This window comes from Lactuca virosa, chromosome 8 (genome assembly GCF_052849685.1).
Source record: "Lactuca virosa cultivar CGN04683 chromosome 8, Lactuca_virosa_CGN04683_v6, whole genome shotgun sequence".
Taxonomy (NCBI): Eukaryota; Viridiplantae; Streptophyta; class Magnoliopsida; order Asterales; family Asteraceae; genus Lactuca; species Lactuca virosa.
This window is the reverse complement of record NC_136433.1, coordinates 176,397,068-176,415,296: the sequence shown is the minus strand read 5'-3', so window position 1 is coordinate 176,415,296 and position 18,229 is coordinate 176,397,068. Positions and strand designations below refer to the sequence as shown.

General features: G+C 32.2%; 1 protein-coding gene across 1 annotated transcript; it reads right to left on the bottom strand.

Annotated features, from left to right (window-relative positions):
- Nucleotides 1-1,875: 1,875 nt before the first annotated feature.
- LOC145129668 (uncharacterized) lies at nt 1,876-17,415 on the bottom strand. Its single transcript, XM_079064434.1, has 5 exons — nt 17,063-17,415; nt 16,494-16,979; nt 4,357-4,488; nt 3,169-3,785; nt 1,876-2,695 (listed from the first exon to the last, which is right to left on the bottom strand). Exons 1-5 carry the CDS (start codon nt 17,199-17,201, stop codon nt 2,078-2,080), a joined length of 1,992 nt encoding a protein of 663 aa, XP_078920560.1. The 5' UTR covers nt 17,202-17,415; the 3' UTR covers nt 1,876-2,077.
- Between the last annotated feature and the right edge of the window lie 814 nt (nt 17,416-18,229).

The window sequence follows — 18,229 nt, the reverse complement described above, 5'->3', positions numbered from 1 at the left end:
TATCTAATGGACAAGTCATTGACAAGGTCAGAGTTCGACAGTGGCTTTAAGAGCTACGATTGCCAATTAGGTTTTGAAGTCATACTCAATAATAGTTTTAGACTTATCCAAGTGGGAGACTGTTGGATTAATGTCTAAGTCCATAACTATATTTGGTATGTACTTGACCCGACCCGGCATGGTCCATTTGGGTTGCACTTCACCGGCACAATTTATATGGATAATCTTTTGAGAATAGTATATTTATGATTTATATTAATATATTATAAGTTCTAATATATTAATATGGAATCATATTATTTAATTAGTATTGATCAAGAATTAATTTAGAATTAATTAAGTAATCAAAAAGAACTAATTAAATATGGACTCTTATATATATGGAATGGGCCAAGTTCATTTAGGTTGGGCTAAGCTTTCATGGATGGTCCATGGAGCTTTTAACCCATGGATCCTATGTAAATGAAAGGTCATGGGTATTAGGGTTTACATGGATGTAACCCTAATCCTCCATAATATATAAAGGGGTCATTGGCTCACAAAATTGGCACAAGTGTGTGAAAATAAGAGTGGGCCGATTTTAGTGTGCATACATATTCTCTCAAGTTCTTCCAAGGTGTTTTGGTGATTTGTGATTCCATTTGAGGCTTCCACACTATTGGGGCTAAGCTCTTAAAGCTTGAAGACATCAAGCTACATCAAAAGGTATGTCATCTAACTAGAACTTTGTGGTATAGGTGCTTCATAATATGCTAGTTAGGATGAAACCTTGGAATAGTTAATATTTGCATGTATAATAGAGAAAACATAGATTCAAGGTTTATAGGGTTGAATGTACACCATAGGAGTGTTAGAATGCTCAAAACCCAACAAATAACTCAAACTATCAAGCCCAAAACCAAAGGATCCATAAAGGCCCACTAATGGCACAATTTTCCAAATTGGACCCAATCCCATATGGGTCTTATCTTAAGCCCATAATTTCCTTGAATACAATCTAGATTAACTCAAGCACCCCTTGGGACAAACTTGGTCAAAGACACAACCCCAAAAGACAAATAAAAACCTTCTTCTAACACATGAAATTTAAATGCAGTTCTGAGGTTCAAAAATTTAAATAAAGAAATGACTAGTAAACTGGTAGGTTGATGGTGGCTCCGGTAAGGATTGAAGATCAGAAGGCGGCAATTGGCGGTGGTGACAGAAGATCGGGTGGCGGCGTTCCAGTGTCGTTTGAAGTTCAGGAGGCGGCAATTGGCGGTGTTTATTGAAGACCAGGTAGTGGCGTTTGAAGATGTCGATTGAAGTGCATGTCGACTGAAGTTGATGAGAAGAAGGGCTTAGAAACAAACAAGGATTGAAGATTTACGTGATATTTTTTTCTTTTTTCTCAATTACCTCATCAAGGGCACTATTGGAATATCAAATTAAATTAGATAAGATGGAATATTGATGACAAATGGCATAATTTTAGTGGGTAGGTATCTTAGTAGGAGACAATTTATAAATTTCTCTAAATTATTTATTTACCTCTAGCTTTGCAGGGCCGGTTCGACCCTTTGCAAAACTAAGCAAGGGCATAGGGGCCCCAATTCTAAAGGGCCCCTAATTTTAAAGCTTATTCTATTATATATGTATATAAACGTATTTCTTGGGTAACAAAGACAAGTTGAAGCTTGGCTTTGTGGTAAAAGCACTGGTTTATAAAAGTGAAGGTCTCAAGTTTGAAACTGTTTGCTTACTTGAAGGGCCTCAATTTTTTTGTTTGCTTAGAGCCCCAAATTGGTTGAGCCGCTCCTGTAGCTTTGATCCAACAACATTAATTGAATGTGGTTGAATGACTTTGTTTGGACTACGAGATGTAAAGAAGTGATATGTGCGCGTATTAAAAGAAATTAGATTACGTATAATGAACAAAATTACATGATATTTACACCTAGATCAATTTACGCAACTAGCCCCTAATGTATGCTTTAATTACAAACCAACTAAACAAAGTAATTTTAACATCTAACATATACAAAATATCCCTTTAGAAATACTTCACTTTAAATGGAAAGTAAATGAATTCAAATGGCTAAAAGATGGGTTTCTTAAGCATTCTCCTCTCCCTTTCAAAAAGAAACCTAGAACCATATAAAAACCGACCTACAAGAGGAAATTTTGGGCTACCAAATATCATGTACGTGACAGCAGCAAAACAGGTTATAAAAATTGGTATCCATTTAGAACTGTTTTGATAAAGAAGTAAAAAGTTGATGAGAAAAGCGAGGATCAAGGTCGCTATAGAGATGAAAAGTGATCCTAGACATATCATCAGTTGTTGGGGTAATGAAATCATAAAATCATGTTCGGTGTAATCTGAACCCAAGATAGACAACACCAAAAGGATTGAAGATGTAGCCGATATAAAAGACAAGCCATCAAATATTATGAAAATTTTGGAAAGTTCTTTTCGGATGAAGATTGGGATGCCCGTTACTTGGTCGTATCCACCTGGAAATGTAAATGCTGCTGCAAATGAGATGGTGGCTATAAGTGATGCAACCACCATTAATTGGGCGGCAGTTTCTTTCATCCATTCCTCGCCTTTGGAAAATAGATCTTTGTGGTTCTTGGTGAATACTTCATGTGGGGTTAGCCCAAACGCGTTCTTCTTTTCTCGAAAAGGAGGAGGGAGTATGCTTTCAACTTCCTAATATCAGAAAGATTACGTTATTGTCATGGACTTAAGGAATATAATATTAACATTTCATATATACTATAAGAAAATGGGAAATTGTTTCTGCAAGAAACGGTTTATTCATGCATCAACCCTTCAACTGGACCACATAGCCTCCCCCCAAAAGCATAGTGTGATATAGAATATCATGCGAGATATATATATAGATACACAAAAGTCCTCTAGCTAGGTGGCTGACATTAGAGCCGAGTGTCCAAAATGAGAGAATCCACATTGGAGTAATTGGAACTCAACTCTTAAGATTTCTGCAATCATACCACTACCAAACTAACTTGGCTTAGAGTGCGAAATTGGGAAATTATGAGTTTTTTCATATACAAAAATGATTCCGCAGATTTAAAATTGCACAAAAAAAAGGATAGAAGTTATTAAGAAAGGAAGATCATCTGTATGAATAGTTAACTATTGTAAAGGGACAAATGTACCTTGAACCATAATGTTTCTAGATGCAACTGCAGACCCACTCCAGGTATGTCTTGAAGTCTGTTATGCTTTGCACTTTGGCCAACCAAATGCAACATGTTGTTGCCATTTTCGTCTTCAAGAGTAATTATCAAATTCCTGAGTGAGCCTATCTCATACAATAAATTGTAGATACCTTCATGACGATGTGAGACAGCAACGTGAAATATACTTTGGTTATCATCATTCACCTCTCGTACTAAATGTGGATATTGCCGAATAACCTCAACAACAAAGGCAGTGTTGCCCATTTCTGCAGCAAGAAATAGTACTCGGGATGAGTATTTTTGCTTTGCAGGTATTGAAGTAGTTCCTCTCTCGTCAACGCCTCTAAATCGGTTAAAAATTCTAATAGGCATTTTTGTAATGTTGTCCGAAATATTTCTTAGCAGTAGTAGGGCTTCTTGCTTTTCTTTTTCAGCGCGTGTTGGCTTTACAATGTCCTTAGGTTGATCGGGTGGCCCTCTTATTATTTCATCAATTTGAGGCTTTGGCAATTTCACAATCTCTGCCCAAATGATTGTTAGTAATTGGAGAGCATGATTGTCCATGTCAGGAATTCCAGTCTTCAGATGACAGACTTCAAAAACGACACCAAAGTAAATGATATGACATACTTGTGAATAGATTATTATACCTTTATATCCTCTTCATTGGATGTTTTTGTTGTAAAAATATGAAGACTTTGTCTTCGAGGTAATAAAGTTCACTTTTTTTTATACTAAGAAAAAGCTCCAAAATCCGTGGAATGTCCCATCTGTTTCATTAGAATTTCAGACAAACTTTTATGCTCGACATAACAAAACCAGAAAAGTGAGTTTATGTCGAGATTAATATTCTTCAAAAGGTTTTTTAAAAAAACACGAGCCAAAATGATCAGAATTTTGATTAAAACAATTATTGTTTGGAAACCCTAATCACTTTGGTTCTGAATGTCCAGCAAACCCTAATAAAGCAAATGACCAATGCAACTATATCATCATACATCAGTGTTAATAGTACCTTTGTAAATCCTTACCCAATCATCACATATTTTACAGGATGTCATAACACATCAAGCATAATGTAAATACTGTTTACCAGAAAATGATAATATGAAGGTACAACTGCAATGAATAATATATAATAAGTTAAGGAAACGATATTCTTACATGAACATATGATTCTCCAGAAAATATTTTGTGTTGTAACATCAAATGCATAGGGTTTTCGAGCCAATAGTTCGAGTACACTACCATTTATTGCAAGTTCCGGACGGTCTCTTGCAATTTGTAATGCGATATCTACATAATATTTGATCGACAAGTGGTGAGAAAAAATCTATGAAAAAGTAAACAAAACTAAGCAAAAGCAAAATGCAAGCAAGAAGATATGATACAAAATCCACATCTTCCAAGAGTTTCATATGCATAAGAATTGCATGTTAAAATCTACATGTGTACACTTAATAGTTCCTTCCACTGCAAGGAAAAATTGCTCATTGCATCAAAATAGACAATTGATTAATGCATGTTCAATAATTTTTAGGGACACCATCAATAAATAACAACCAAGTTTAATGTTTGTTCCGCCAATGTACCTTAAGCAAAATTTTCTTTTCAAAGCGTTTAACAACTCAAAATTCAGTTCTATTCTGTTTTTTTGAAGTTTTATATTTTTTGTTCAATTCTTAAGAAATTTTATTTTATTACATGACACTCAAGAAAACATGTGATCGATGCACGACAACCCCATGATGAGCAATAAACAAGGCCGAAAAAGACAAAATGTTACAATGAAAGATGCGAAAAATACACACAATAAAGATTTGAAGAAAAATTGAGAATAAAAGGAATCAACATGGTGTAATCGAGTTACACAGAAGAACTAGAGAAAAATTATTAGAGTTGTAGAAAATACGACCATCTCAAACGCTTTCTGCTTAGCGTTACAAAGGTATACACGGATCAATTTATAATGTTAAAAGTTAACCTAGGGCGGGCCCACAAGCACAAGGCATAACTATTTGGTCTCATGGTCGTACAGAGCATCACAAACCTTAGCTCGAGCATTTCATATATTGACTCGACAATCGATGTTGCTTCCGCAGTTGCCATCACATACCCTTACGCCATAAATCTAATTAAAAAGTTAATTAACAATCTCCCACTTTCTATTTCTTAGTAGTAGCAACAATAAGGTTAATCACGTATATTAAACTACACAACTCAACAATCTCTTACTTGAAGGCTGATAAAAAAATATATTGTTATCCAAACACAAACGTTATAAACCCCATCTTTATCTAGTCTGCATATTATATTCAAGTATCCGAAAGTACATAACTTCAACTTATATGTTGTCATATTCTTGGTAAATGTATATAATAAAGTACATAACTTCAATATATATATATATATATATATATATATATATATATATATATATATGTTGTTATAGTCTTGGTAAACATATCTAATGGAATCTTCATGTCAAGAGTCTTCCCCAAGGCAAGAGTAACCATCACTTATCAATTGTATGATAGAGTGGTACCTCATGACCTCATCTAAAAATATGTTTTTGTTCTCCTTTACTGGATTCTTCGCAAGGTGAACTACACTCTGGTTATAAAATTGTAAGATTCTAGCTATCCATTCTCAGTCGATAGCAAATAATTTTTTTATAAAGAATGTTTTATCAGAGATATACTTTCTATAGTGAATCTTCTAGTGGATGAATTTCTATATGTGCCTCATTCGTAACTTTATTTTCTAAACTCACAGTCTTTTATGCTCCCATTATCTTTAGACCCCTCCCAAAAAAAAAAGAAAAAAAAAAAAAAAAACTCATTTTAGCTCTCACTACTTCCTAAAATTTCACCTATCTTTAAGGTGCTTATAGGTCTTGTAGTGTCTTTTTATGCTTATCATATACAACTTGATCTTTAGCTTCTGGTTTCTTTCTCTTGCTAAAGTGCTTCAAGCTCATCTTTATAATGGTCATTCTCATTTAATATCACATCCCTAATTCTAACTACTATTTTATTGTGGTTATCTCTGAAGCGATAGACCATGTTATCGAATTTGTAGCCAATAAATACAAACTTATTTGCCTTTTCCTTAAGTTTATCTATGCATGTATCCTTTGATCTTAATGTAAGCGACGTAACTGCATAACTTCAAGTATGTAAAAGATACCTCCCGACATTTCCATTGCTCATTGCTAAAACTCAATAGTGTCAACGGGGTTGAAAGGGCAAATCAGACTCTACAACTTAACCTGAAATGGGAGAACTAACTAAAAAAATGAAGAGATGGTCCTATCTAAAAGGTGTATCAGTCCCACCCCTTTGGCAAAGTACTTCATGGAAACCACCACACGGTTTGACCAAATTTCGTCACATTCAGAGCTTTAATGATTGGTCAAGACATCTTTCGCAAGTGGTTTGGTGTGGAGTTATTTGGACATGTGTTTTTTAATAATTTGGGCTTACATTCTAGGTTTTTGTAGTTATGTGTTTTAGATAGTTTATAGGCTTTATATTTCCTTAAGTGAAACGAATTTGATTTGTAGTTTAACCTAAGATGTGGGACTAGTTTGACATCTGGAATCTTGGAGCTGGGTTTATGTAAAGCCAAATTTCAAACCTAAAAAAAAAATCAATCTTCATATACTAAAGACGTGTTTACATCCATTATTTTTACAACTTATTGTTCATACAAGGGTTTGGAGGTTTCAAAAGATTGGTTTATACCCCTTGTACCATCCTGGACGCCTAATAAAATCTTTTTATAATACAATAAAACTAGAAAAATGAGCGAAAACACCTTACATCATTGAGTAGCCATCAGTTTTGATTATTAATATCATTTTGATCAATCATGAAAAATTTGTTAAATTTCTTATACCAAAATCAAGTTCGGCAAAGGTGGTGAAAACATAGTTTTTCAAACTTGTTCTGAAAAGTGATTTGACCAAACCTGGTTTTGAACCGACTTCAAACCAATACTACATGTTTCAAATTTTTCACTCCAAACTAGTTTTTCCTTAATCAGTTTGACCATAATAGAAAAAAGAAGCAAACTGGTTTTCAAACCAATGAGATTCGGTATCAAAAAATCTATTTGTGTAGTTTTAATTTTAGTTTCAAGTTATCAGTTAATTATCCTTACTAAACTAGGAGTCATATTAAGGTTAGAACTATTACATATGGTGTAATCGTATTTTAAATTGTGGTAAATTTATTTGAGTTTTAAATTGTCGTGAAACTTCTTGAATGAATAGAGATTTTTCATCATTGTTTTATAGCTTGTCGTCCTTCTTTCTAGCTATTTCCGTTCCTTCTTGATTATATATATATATATATATATATATATATATATATATATATATAGGTTCTCTATTGAACTTTTCACTATATAGGATGAGGTTCAATAGAGAACCATCATTAACCAAGAAACCAAGTAACCAATCGTGAACGTTGAAAATCATAACGATCAACGGCCAAGGAAATAGATGTACACTTTTACATTGGACGCACACACCGGATTATACCAAAAAATCCACCATTTACAAAAAAACTCACCACTTTTTTTCATTTAAATTTTTTTTTAGGCCATGTTTTTTATCGAAAAAAAAACCGAATATACCATTGTTCACGATTTTTCGTTGTCTTTGCATAGAGATCCATGATGATATATAAAAAACGAACTTTTTTTTTTCGAAAAAAACCCACTTCATTTTCTTTGATAAAAAAATTTAAGGTCTATTTTTTTATAGAAAAAAAATTAATAAATATATCAAAATTCATATTTTTTGTATTTTTAAACATGATTCATATTCAAGTTAAAAAAAAAAAATTATTTCAGTTTAGATTCACATTGTCAACCTGTTCAGATTCATATTGTAAACCTATTCAGATTCACATTATGAACCTCCTTAGATTCACAATGTGCATAATAAGAAGTCTGTTTCACAGTGTGAATCTGAAATGATCGGAGCTTTTTCACATTGTGAATGTTAAAATTTGAAATATTTACAGTTTAGATTCACAGTGTGAATCTACACTGATCGATGTTTTTTTTTTTTTGAACATTCTCAGATTTACAGTGTGTATAATAGTAATTCAGATTCACAATGTGAATCTGAACTGTTCGAGATTTTTCATATTGTGAATGTTAAAAATTGAAATATTTACAGTTTAGATTCACAGTGTGAATCTGTACTGTTCGGGGTTTTTTTTTTTTAGTCGGTGTTGATGTTTATTAATAGAGTACAAAAAATTAATGTTTTTGGTATAATTAGTTTTTTTTTTGATAAAAATAAACTTAAATACTGAAAAAACTAAGAAAATTAAGTGAGTTTTTTTAGAGAAAAAAAAAAAGTTCGTTTTTTATATATCATCATTGATCTCTATTGAAAGAGGACGAAAAATCGTGAACAACGGTATATTCGGTTTTTTTTCGATAAACAACTTAGCCTAAAAAAAATTTTAAATGAAAAAAAGGAAGTGAGTTTTGTTATAATCCGGTACATGTGCGTCCATTATAAAAATTTACAACCCTTCCTTTTGCCGTTGATCGTTTTAAATTCCGACGCTTAGGATTGGTTCCTTGGTTCCTTGATTAATAATGGTTCTCTATTGAACTTTTCACTATATATATATATATATATATATATATATATATATATATATATATATATATATATATATATATTGGAAATGGCCAGAAAAGTCTCAATATTTTCAGATTAGTTTCACTTTAGTCTCAAATTTTATTTTTTAAACAAAAAAATCCCGATTATCTCATTTTGGCTCAAATTAACAAATTTTTTTTTTTTCTTTTAACATGAAATGACATATTATCGTGTAAAATCAAATAATCGGGACTATTCTATCAAAAAATAAAATTTAGGACTAAAGTGTAATTTTTTCTGAAATATTCGGACTTTTCTGACAATTTCTATCTCTCTCTCTCTCTCTCTCTCTATATATATATATATATATATATATATATATATATATATATATATATATATATATATATATATATATATATATATATATATATATATATATATATATAGGGAAGGGTTATTTGGAAAACAAAAAAACCTAAAAAAACCCTAAAAATCATAAAAATGCATAAAAAAAATACTTAGAGATCACAAAACCTATTTTTGAAAAAATCGCAGCTTTCTATACAAATTCACTGAAAAAAAGTTTGAAAATTTTTTTTAAAAAAAAAAAAAAAATTGATTTTTTGTTTTTTTTCAGCGAATTTTAGCAAAAAGCTGCGATTTTTTATAAAAAAATTCAAAAAAAAGTTTTGTGATCTCTAAGTATTTTTTTTATGTATTTTATGATTTTTAGGGTTTTTTTAAGGTTTTTTGTTTTCCATAGAACCTAAACCTATATATATATATATATATATATATATATATATATATATATATATATATATAACGCCTAAGATGTATGACCATGCAAGGCCTCTCGTAGATGGTGCATACAACGGTTGTACCCGCATGATCTCAAACATGTGAAGTTGATTATGTCTAACTTAATGAACCTAGAACGACATTTAATATATTAGGCAGAGCATACTTTGTATATATGTCTATGTATATGTATTATTAGTTAGCTAGTTACTCTTACTAAATCGACATTGAATCTATTAGCGAATCATACTTTGTAAATACGTCTATGTATTTGTATCATTAGTTAGACTATGAGTCTTGCATGTATTGTATATGTCTCGGCCCATGCCATCTTATATTTGCATTCTTTTGGTAATTTAGTTGAAAGGATTGGGAATTATTCATGACATCATGATATACTCACTCTAAATTCTCTTAAATTCGCTCCTCTTACCTTTCTCGTTCATTTCTTCCTCCCTAATCCACCTCCTATGGCGGCCTAAACCATACCTCTACACTATTCCCATCAACAACAAGCCACCACTCTCTACACACAAGGCATACGCCATTACAAATATCAAGACATATGTCCCGTTAATTCTAGATCTTGCCTCACATAACTACTAGTCCATTATGTGACCTCTTTGCCAACCATATTACATCGCATACGATGTAGTCGATCATATTAAGAGTTCCTATGATGCTTCATCTACACCTCCTACAGATTCTAAATGGGAGAAGCTTGATGTCATGGTTAAACTATGGATAATTGAATCCATCTCTCAATCCCTTATTACACCTGTCTATAATCTCAATGTAACCGCCTAGAAAGTTTGAACCTCAAAAGTCAACACCGTATTCTGTGAAAACAAAGATGCCACAACTTTGAACCTCGAAAAGTGAAGTCCAGAATATCTCAGTGGGGACCTCTCGGTTCATGATTATTGCACCAAATTCAAAATGATCGTTGATTTACTTGAAGGACTAGTCAAAAAGTGAAGTCCAGAATATCTCCGTGGGTACCTCTCCGTAGGTACTCCGGATTATCTCGGTTCCTTGCCTGAAATGTTTAATACAATGACTTTGAATAACCCATGAAATGGAGGATGGGTAATTGACACTAGGGCGACCGATCATGTTCATGCAAACATAGGTATCTTAAATTTTGTATGTAATAATTATTATACACGTCGTCCTCTTTTTTCGGTAATGGTTTCGTAATATCTGTTACGACCCCGAGACACACGACTTTTCATATTCCAATTTTTTTTATCAACCCTTACTCTTGCAAAATTTCATTATAACACCTAATATCATTAAAAATCTTATTTATGTCCGGAGATTCACTACTCAAATTAAATTTCCTATTGATTTTGACTTGTTTGGGTTTACTATTCTTGATTATCGGACATGTCGCCCAATAATCCGATGTGACAATTCCGAACCTCTTTAAGTTGTCAAAAGTTCAACAAGTCATGCATTCATCTCCACCACCTTTACCAGTCTGCACCAGCGACTCGGTCTTCCTGACTATCAAGTCTTGAAGTATTTATTTTCTAGTAGTTCTATTTCTAGTAGTTCACCTAAAACCTATGTTATTTTTCAAGCTTGTCAACTTGGCAAACATACTATACTTCCTTTTTATCTTTCTATTTCCGTTTTTTCTGCAACATTTGAAATTAATCATTCAAACTTGTGTACATCTCCTATTTCTAGTGTTGGTGGCTTGCGATATTATATTTTATTTCTTGATCATTACACTCATTGTCTCTCAATTCATCTACTGAATATAAATCAGAAGCCTTTTAATTTTTTTTTTTATTTTTCCAATCTAATGAAAACCCAATTTGGGTGTAATATCAAACATTTTTAATGCGATAATGGGCGGGAATACAATAATACCTTGTTTCATGACTATTTCGCATGTAATGGTATTACTTTTCGCTTCTCTTGACCTTATACTTTCCAACAAAACGAGAAATCCAAATGCATGATTTGTACCGTCAATAATATGGTGCCCACTCTCTTTTTTCACTCACATCTTCCACCAACTTTTTGTCCAGAATCTCTTTATATGGTTACTTACCTTCTCAATATCCTTCCCTCTATATCTATCTTTAATGGTACACCTCTTTATTGTCTTTTTTTCGGCATCCGACGTATGATCATCTTCGTGTTTTTGGATGTTTATGCTTTCCTCGCCTATATACCACCCATAAAATCTACGGTCGATCCCCCTGCATATTTATGGGTTATCCAACATACCACCGAGGTTTTCGTTACTACGATCTTTCCTTTAAAATATCATTATCTCTCATCATGTCACATTTGACGAGACCATTTTTCCATATGGTTTGGTTACCCCTACGGAACCACCATCATATGATTTTCTCTTAGATACATATGTCTCCCCTCTCATTTGGAAAATAATGAACCACTACCACCCACACCAATACTCTTTTACACGACCCCGCTCCTCTTAATATCGACATGGCATCTCCCATCGAGGATGAGGCTCATTTCCCCTCACTCGTCCTCCCCTCCCATGATCTCTCCTCCCCAAGCTCACCCATCAAACCTACCAAATGCCTTAATCTTTACTTCTCCAATATATCCTTTGTCCTGATGTCACACTTATAGGCTTTGAAAGATTGAAATTGGCTTAAAGGCATGAATCAGAAATATAATTCTCTTATTATAAACAGTACTTGGGTGCTTATGCGAAGAGCTTTAAGGAAAGTGTAGTTTGATCCATGTGTTTGTTCAAAAAAAATGTTATCAAATCTCTCTTACACAATAAAGAATGTTTGGTGACGAACGAGCGTAGTTAGCATCAAGGGAATGAGTATAATGAGACTTTTAGTCTGGTTGTTAAACCAATTACCCCTCTCACCGTTCTCAGTCTGGCTATCTCCAGATACTGACCTATAAACCAGCTCGATTTGAAGAACACTTTTCTTCTCTGGAATCTATAGGAGACCGTCTAAATGCACTAGCTACCAGGTTTCAGGGACCTGCAACATCCTAATTATGTGTGTCACCTTCAACGATCTCTATATGGACTCAAATAGATCCCACAGGCTTGATGCCAATGATTTGATCAACTTGCTCTTTATATAGTCTTCTAGTAAATCATGACGGATTCCTCATTTTTTACTTATCATTAGGGTACTAATACAACCTACCTCCTTACTGTATGTTATCACAGCCTCATCCACCACGCTTCTCCAGTCTATTATTTCCCATATTAACTGTTAGTTTTCCATGTCTGAATTAGAAGAATTAACTATTTGTTGGGCATTTCTGCCTCCCATACTTCATAGGACCTTTTCTTTTCAAAGAGAAAATATACCTTCGAGATTCTTGAGCGTGTTCATATGCTTCATCACAATCTTCCACGTAATCTAGTTTAGCCCATTTACAAGTTGGATGACATATACCCTCCCGTTGCAGACCCTTCTTTGTATCGTAGTCTTTCATGATCCAAGGGAGCCTTATCCTCAAGCTATGAAGGGTATTATGTGATATAGTAGAGGCACTCTTGACCATGGTATCCAACTTCATGTGTCTCCCGCATTTAACTTAATTGCCTACTTTGACGTAGTCTGGGTTAGGTGTCTAGTTATTATGTTTATTGGTTGATAATCTTATCTCTTGGTCTTCTAAGTTGCAGGGAGTTATTTCTTGGTGGAGTGTCGAGGCAGAGTATTGTGGTGTTGTTAACACGATTGCCGATACATGATGGGTCCGTAATTTTCTCCGTGAGCTTCAGTGTCCCCTAGATAAAGCCATATCTATTATGATAATAACAGTTCGGTGTATATGTCATCAAACCTAGTACAACATAAACACACTGAACACATTAAGATTGACAAATACCTTCAACTAATTCAAAACCAATTCGAACATTCAAAATTATCCTCACGATCAAACTTTAGGGGATGTTAGCAGATCATACTTTGTACATATGTCTATGTATTTTTATTATTAGTTAGCCCATAATTCTTATATGTATTATATATGTCTCGGCCCATGTCATCTTGTATTTATACTCTTTTGGTAATTCCATTCAAAGGACTGGGGATTTATTCACCATATCAGAATTCATAGTAAAGTAAAGCTATATGGCATGGGGTAAAGGAAGTTAATCCTTCGACAGTCGACTCAAAGGTCGTCATGGTCACTATCTAGATTATTAGTATTGTGATAGCCCCCTTGCAATATGGTTTTGAAAAATATAAGTGAGGTGGCTATCAGGGATAGAAATCGTAACATGATTTAAATAAAGATGCCTTATCATACAAAATCTCATCGCGCTGACCTACTATTATAATTAGATTTGACTGATCATGATATGTAGATTTTGTTTCATATTCAAAGATCAGAAAATCGATGAGTTATTTGGTTGAAACAAGATTCTTTACTAGTCTGGTCACGAACAATGATGACAAGCTTTTTCAAGCTACATGAATCAAAAGAAAAAATATAGAAGAGGTGACATTTCTTATTATGTCAATATCATCTACGACACCAATCGTTTTTGTGACCCATATCATGTCTACGATATCGGTTGTGTCTACGACTTCAATCCTAACGAGAACATTGATCCCTATTACAATACCAATCCGGTCCACCACATTAAGCATGCCTATGATAATCCTTTTTTGCATAATTGGAGGGTTGTTTTAGACCCAAAAATAGTCACGGTCCCGATGATGCTTAGTAAGACATGATCACAAGTCTTTTCTATCGGAGGGATCTTTGAAGCATGGATGATTCATAGCATCCCCGAGATGAATATAATGGATGTATATAAGGCCAACAATGATTAACATATGGATCACAAAAGAATATCCATGAACTAGTCCTTTCGCCCCAGTATACTGGGTTGGCTTCTTCGGCGGAGTGGGCCACCGGAAACTAGAAGACCATTCGGCCAAGCTTTGATGCATTATGGGATAGTCGGAAAAGCAACTAGAAATGGTCCGGATTCCAGCCATGGTAACGTATGCTTATCTTTGTCAAGTAGACTAGTTTGAGTTATTTGAAACTATAGTTTTTTTTCGTAAGCTTAAATTTTGGGTTAACTTAGCGATAAATTTTTGAGAAACTTTGGGCTTTTTATTTATTGTTATTATTATATGTTATTATTAAGGTTTTAGTGTCCGCAAATTAGTTAATTATTTCGTCACTCAATTAGTAGTCGTTTTAGGGTTAGAGTTATGAGAAACAATGTAGTTGTATTTTGACTTGTGTAGAATTTATTTGAGTTTTAAACAATGTTTTAAATATCGTTAGACGTGATTTGACAGCAATGTAAAGCCTCAAGCTTTTTCGAACTGTTGTGAGTGACGTCGTTTGTAAAGTGTGACTTGATGCAACATTTTTGTATATAATATATATATATATATATATATATATATATATATATATATATATATATATATATATATATATATATATATATATACTAGTTTATAACCTGTGGGAACCACGAGTTATAAAATTAATTAAACTTTCATAATAAAAAATTATAATTATTAATCAAGTATTTTAAATAAATCATTTCAAATAAATTATTAATTAAGAGATATATCAAAATTTTAAAGTTATTATAACCTTAAATTTAATATATAATTAGAAAATGTAAATTTGAATTTTGAAATGAGTTGCCTAATATATCTACATGACACATGACATAATACTAATGAGAAATTATATTAGAGTGACACTTGGCAAAAGAAGATTAAAACTATTCATTTATTAGAATATATATATATATATATATATATATATATATATATATATATATAATTTTTTTATTCCTTTTAATAAATATATATGACTTAAGACGACATTTTGTTAAAACTTGATGACAAATACAAGTGTTGGATCCATGACACGACATGACGAAACCATTACAAGCTTTTTAGAACCTTGGGTTTAAGTATTCAAGTATTGTGAGCATTGGTGAAAGAAAAAACTTTTTGTTTTTAATGTGTTGGTTTTATTTCTAGTTTCAAGTTTCTCTACTATTCGTTTTTATATATTTTTTAATAATCTGTTTTATAATTTTATAAATTTATTTTATATTTTTACAATCCTATTTTTCATATTTATATTTTATTTTGTTTGTACAATTTTATTATATTTATTTGTAAGATTAAAGTTGTAAAAATTGATTGTGAAAAAAAAAACTAGATTTTGAAAAAAAAAAAAAAAAAAAAAAAAAAAAAAAAAAAAAAAACATGTAAACAAATATTATAGAAACGAATTGTGAAGAAAAAAATTAATTCAAGTAAATATAAACAATGAAGTTATGAAAACAAATTGCGAAAAAAAAAGTTGTAAAAACATATTTTGAAAAGGAAAAAAAAATTAAAATACGAAGGTGTAAAAACGATGTAAAATGAAGTTATAAATTTGAATCGTGAAAAAACATGTAAAAAACAAAGTAAAAAACAAAACTATAAAAATGAAATCTGAAAAGAAAAAAATTTATCAAGTTTAATAGCCTTTTAAATGTTAATGATACGCTTGAATAATCTTATCATATCATTGGTCCACATGGTCCACATGTCATTATTGTCATATATGTATGTCGACATGTGCTCCGTGATGACAAAAATGCAAAAAAAATTATAACAACCGTACAAAAAATACAGAATTCCACAACTACAAAACATAATTGAAAATTGGATAGTCAAACCTTATGAAAATGAAGTTTGGTCAGGTAGTAGATACAAAAACTGTTGGCTAAGTAATTACTTAAGTTATCGTTAATCCTTAATATGAAGTTAAACTCACAAAAAAGTATAGCCACATATTAATTATAATAGAAAAACAAGCAAGAAATCAATAGTTAGGAGCCAAGAATCAAGATACTTACCAAATAGATTAGCCTCAACACATTTCACAAGAACGCAACTTCTATGATGATTTGTCCAGAAATCACCAGTCATCTTCCGGGAACTTTGATAAAGATACCTCACCATTTCATGCTTTCCATATAGAGCAGCCATGTAAAGTGGCATCATTCCTCGACTATCAGGAATCTCCACTAGGGCCTTGTTCTTCCTCACCAAAATACTAGCTATCTTGACATGTCCAGATATGGCTGCTAAACAGAGGGCAGTTTCACCATTTTTATTTTGAAGTTCTAAGTCCTCCTTTTCCATCAAACTAACCAGATATTCCACAAACCAGTATGATTTCCCCATTACAGCAATGTGAAGAACTGTATCATAACTTTCGGTGATGCTAAACCTTACAAGCTCCGGGCGTTTGTCAAGGATGAGTTTGGCTGCTTTCCAATCACCGGTTATTGTTGCTTTATACGTAGGAACACAAATCTCGTTGTAATCTTCTCTTCTTCCTTTAAAGTGATGTCAAAATTCCAAAATTAGGTATTATAGAGATAGATCTGGTAAAGATTGGTTGTAGGATTGGAAAACTTACCAACAAGTAGATCTGAACGAGGTAGATTCAATGGTAGCGGTGGTGGTGGGAGATCCAGTGAAGCCATGCCCATACTAATGTTAATCCGATGCTGTTCCAGCCCATACATCGAACCCAGGCTCTTAGTTGTAGAGTTCATCTTTAGGTTTTCTTACAACATAAATAATAAGAACTCACTCACCACATAAATGAGTTATATGGACTATGGAGTGATTTTTTATTGTCCTGAGTGATCTTATATGGTACATAATCATATCTTTATCGTGTCATGAATATTGGAAATGAAAGTTTACAGAGAGACCTGTGACACTTCTTTTGTCATGTTCCTTTCCTCTTTAAGAGAAAAGTAGAATGAGTTTCTTTTTTATGTTCTCTCTTAAAAAGATTTTTTTCCAAATTTGTTTATTTGATTATTTAATAATTAATACGGAAGCACCAGGTCATATCTCGTCAATGAAACATACAAATAATCTATATTTTGAATTGTTGTTTGGAAACAAACTTTTTAATGTCGTTTGGTCATTGTAAGCAGACGGATTATCATAATCATTAATCTATAAAGAATTACTAATTTTGTCTTATTAAAATATATTTGAATATTTAATTATTAATTAAATACATATATATCAAATAAAGTTTGTTCTTTAAAAACAAAGAGTATAGTTTTATTGTTTCTAGTCGTTTGTGGCTGACAAAAATCATATAACCACTCCAATGAGTTCAACCCACTTCCACAAGTTGTTGTTGCTCCACTTGCAAGGGTTGGTGTATGGGATTAGCACTTTGAAAAAAGTATTTGGGATTACTTATAGTGTCTATGAGATTAATGTGGTTTGAAATTCTTAATTAGTATATATATATATATATATATATATATATATATATATATATATATATATATATATATATATATATATATATATATATATATATATATATATATATATATATATATAGAGAGAGAGAGAGAGAGAGAGAGAGTAAAGTTCTATTTTGATCACTAAGTATTTTGAGATCGTTATAATCACTTTTTCAATCATTGTTTTAGGCCTATTATCTATATAAAAAAGACTTAAAAAATAAGAAAATTCATAATTTTTAATCTCTTTCCATAGTCATATACAAAAAATGTAACATCCAAAAAACAGAGGTAAATTTTTGAATTTA

Excerpts from the sequence above, each read along its gene's own strand:
- LOC145129668 (XM_079064434.1), bottom strand. The coding sequence starts at position 17,201 with ATGAACTCTACAACTAAGAGCCTGGGTTCGATGTATGGGCTGGAACAG. Across the intron at positions 16,980-17,062 it reads TCGTTCAGATCTACTTGTTG|GAAGAAGAGAAGATTACAAC; the intron begins GTAAGTTTTCCA and ends ATCACTTTAAAG. Across the intron at positions 3,786-4,356 it reads CTGGAGAATCATATGTTCAT|TCTGTCATCTGAAGACTGGA; the intron begins GTAAGAATATCG and ends TCGTTTTTGAAG.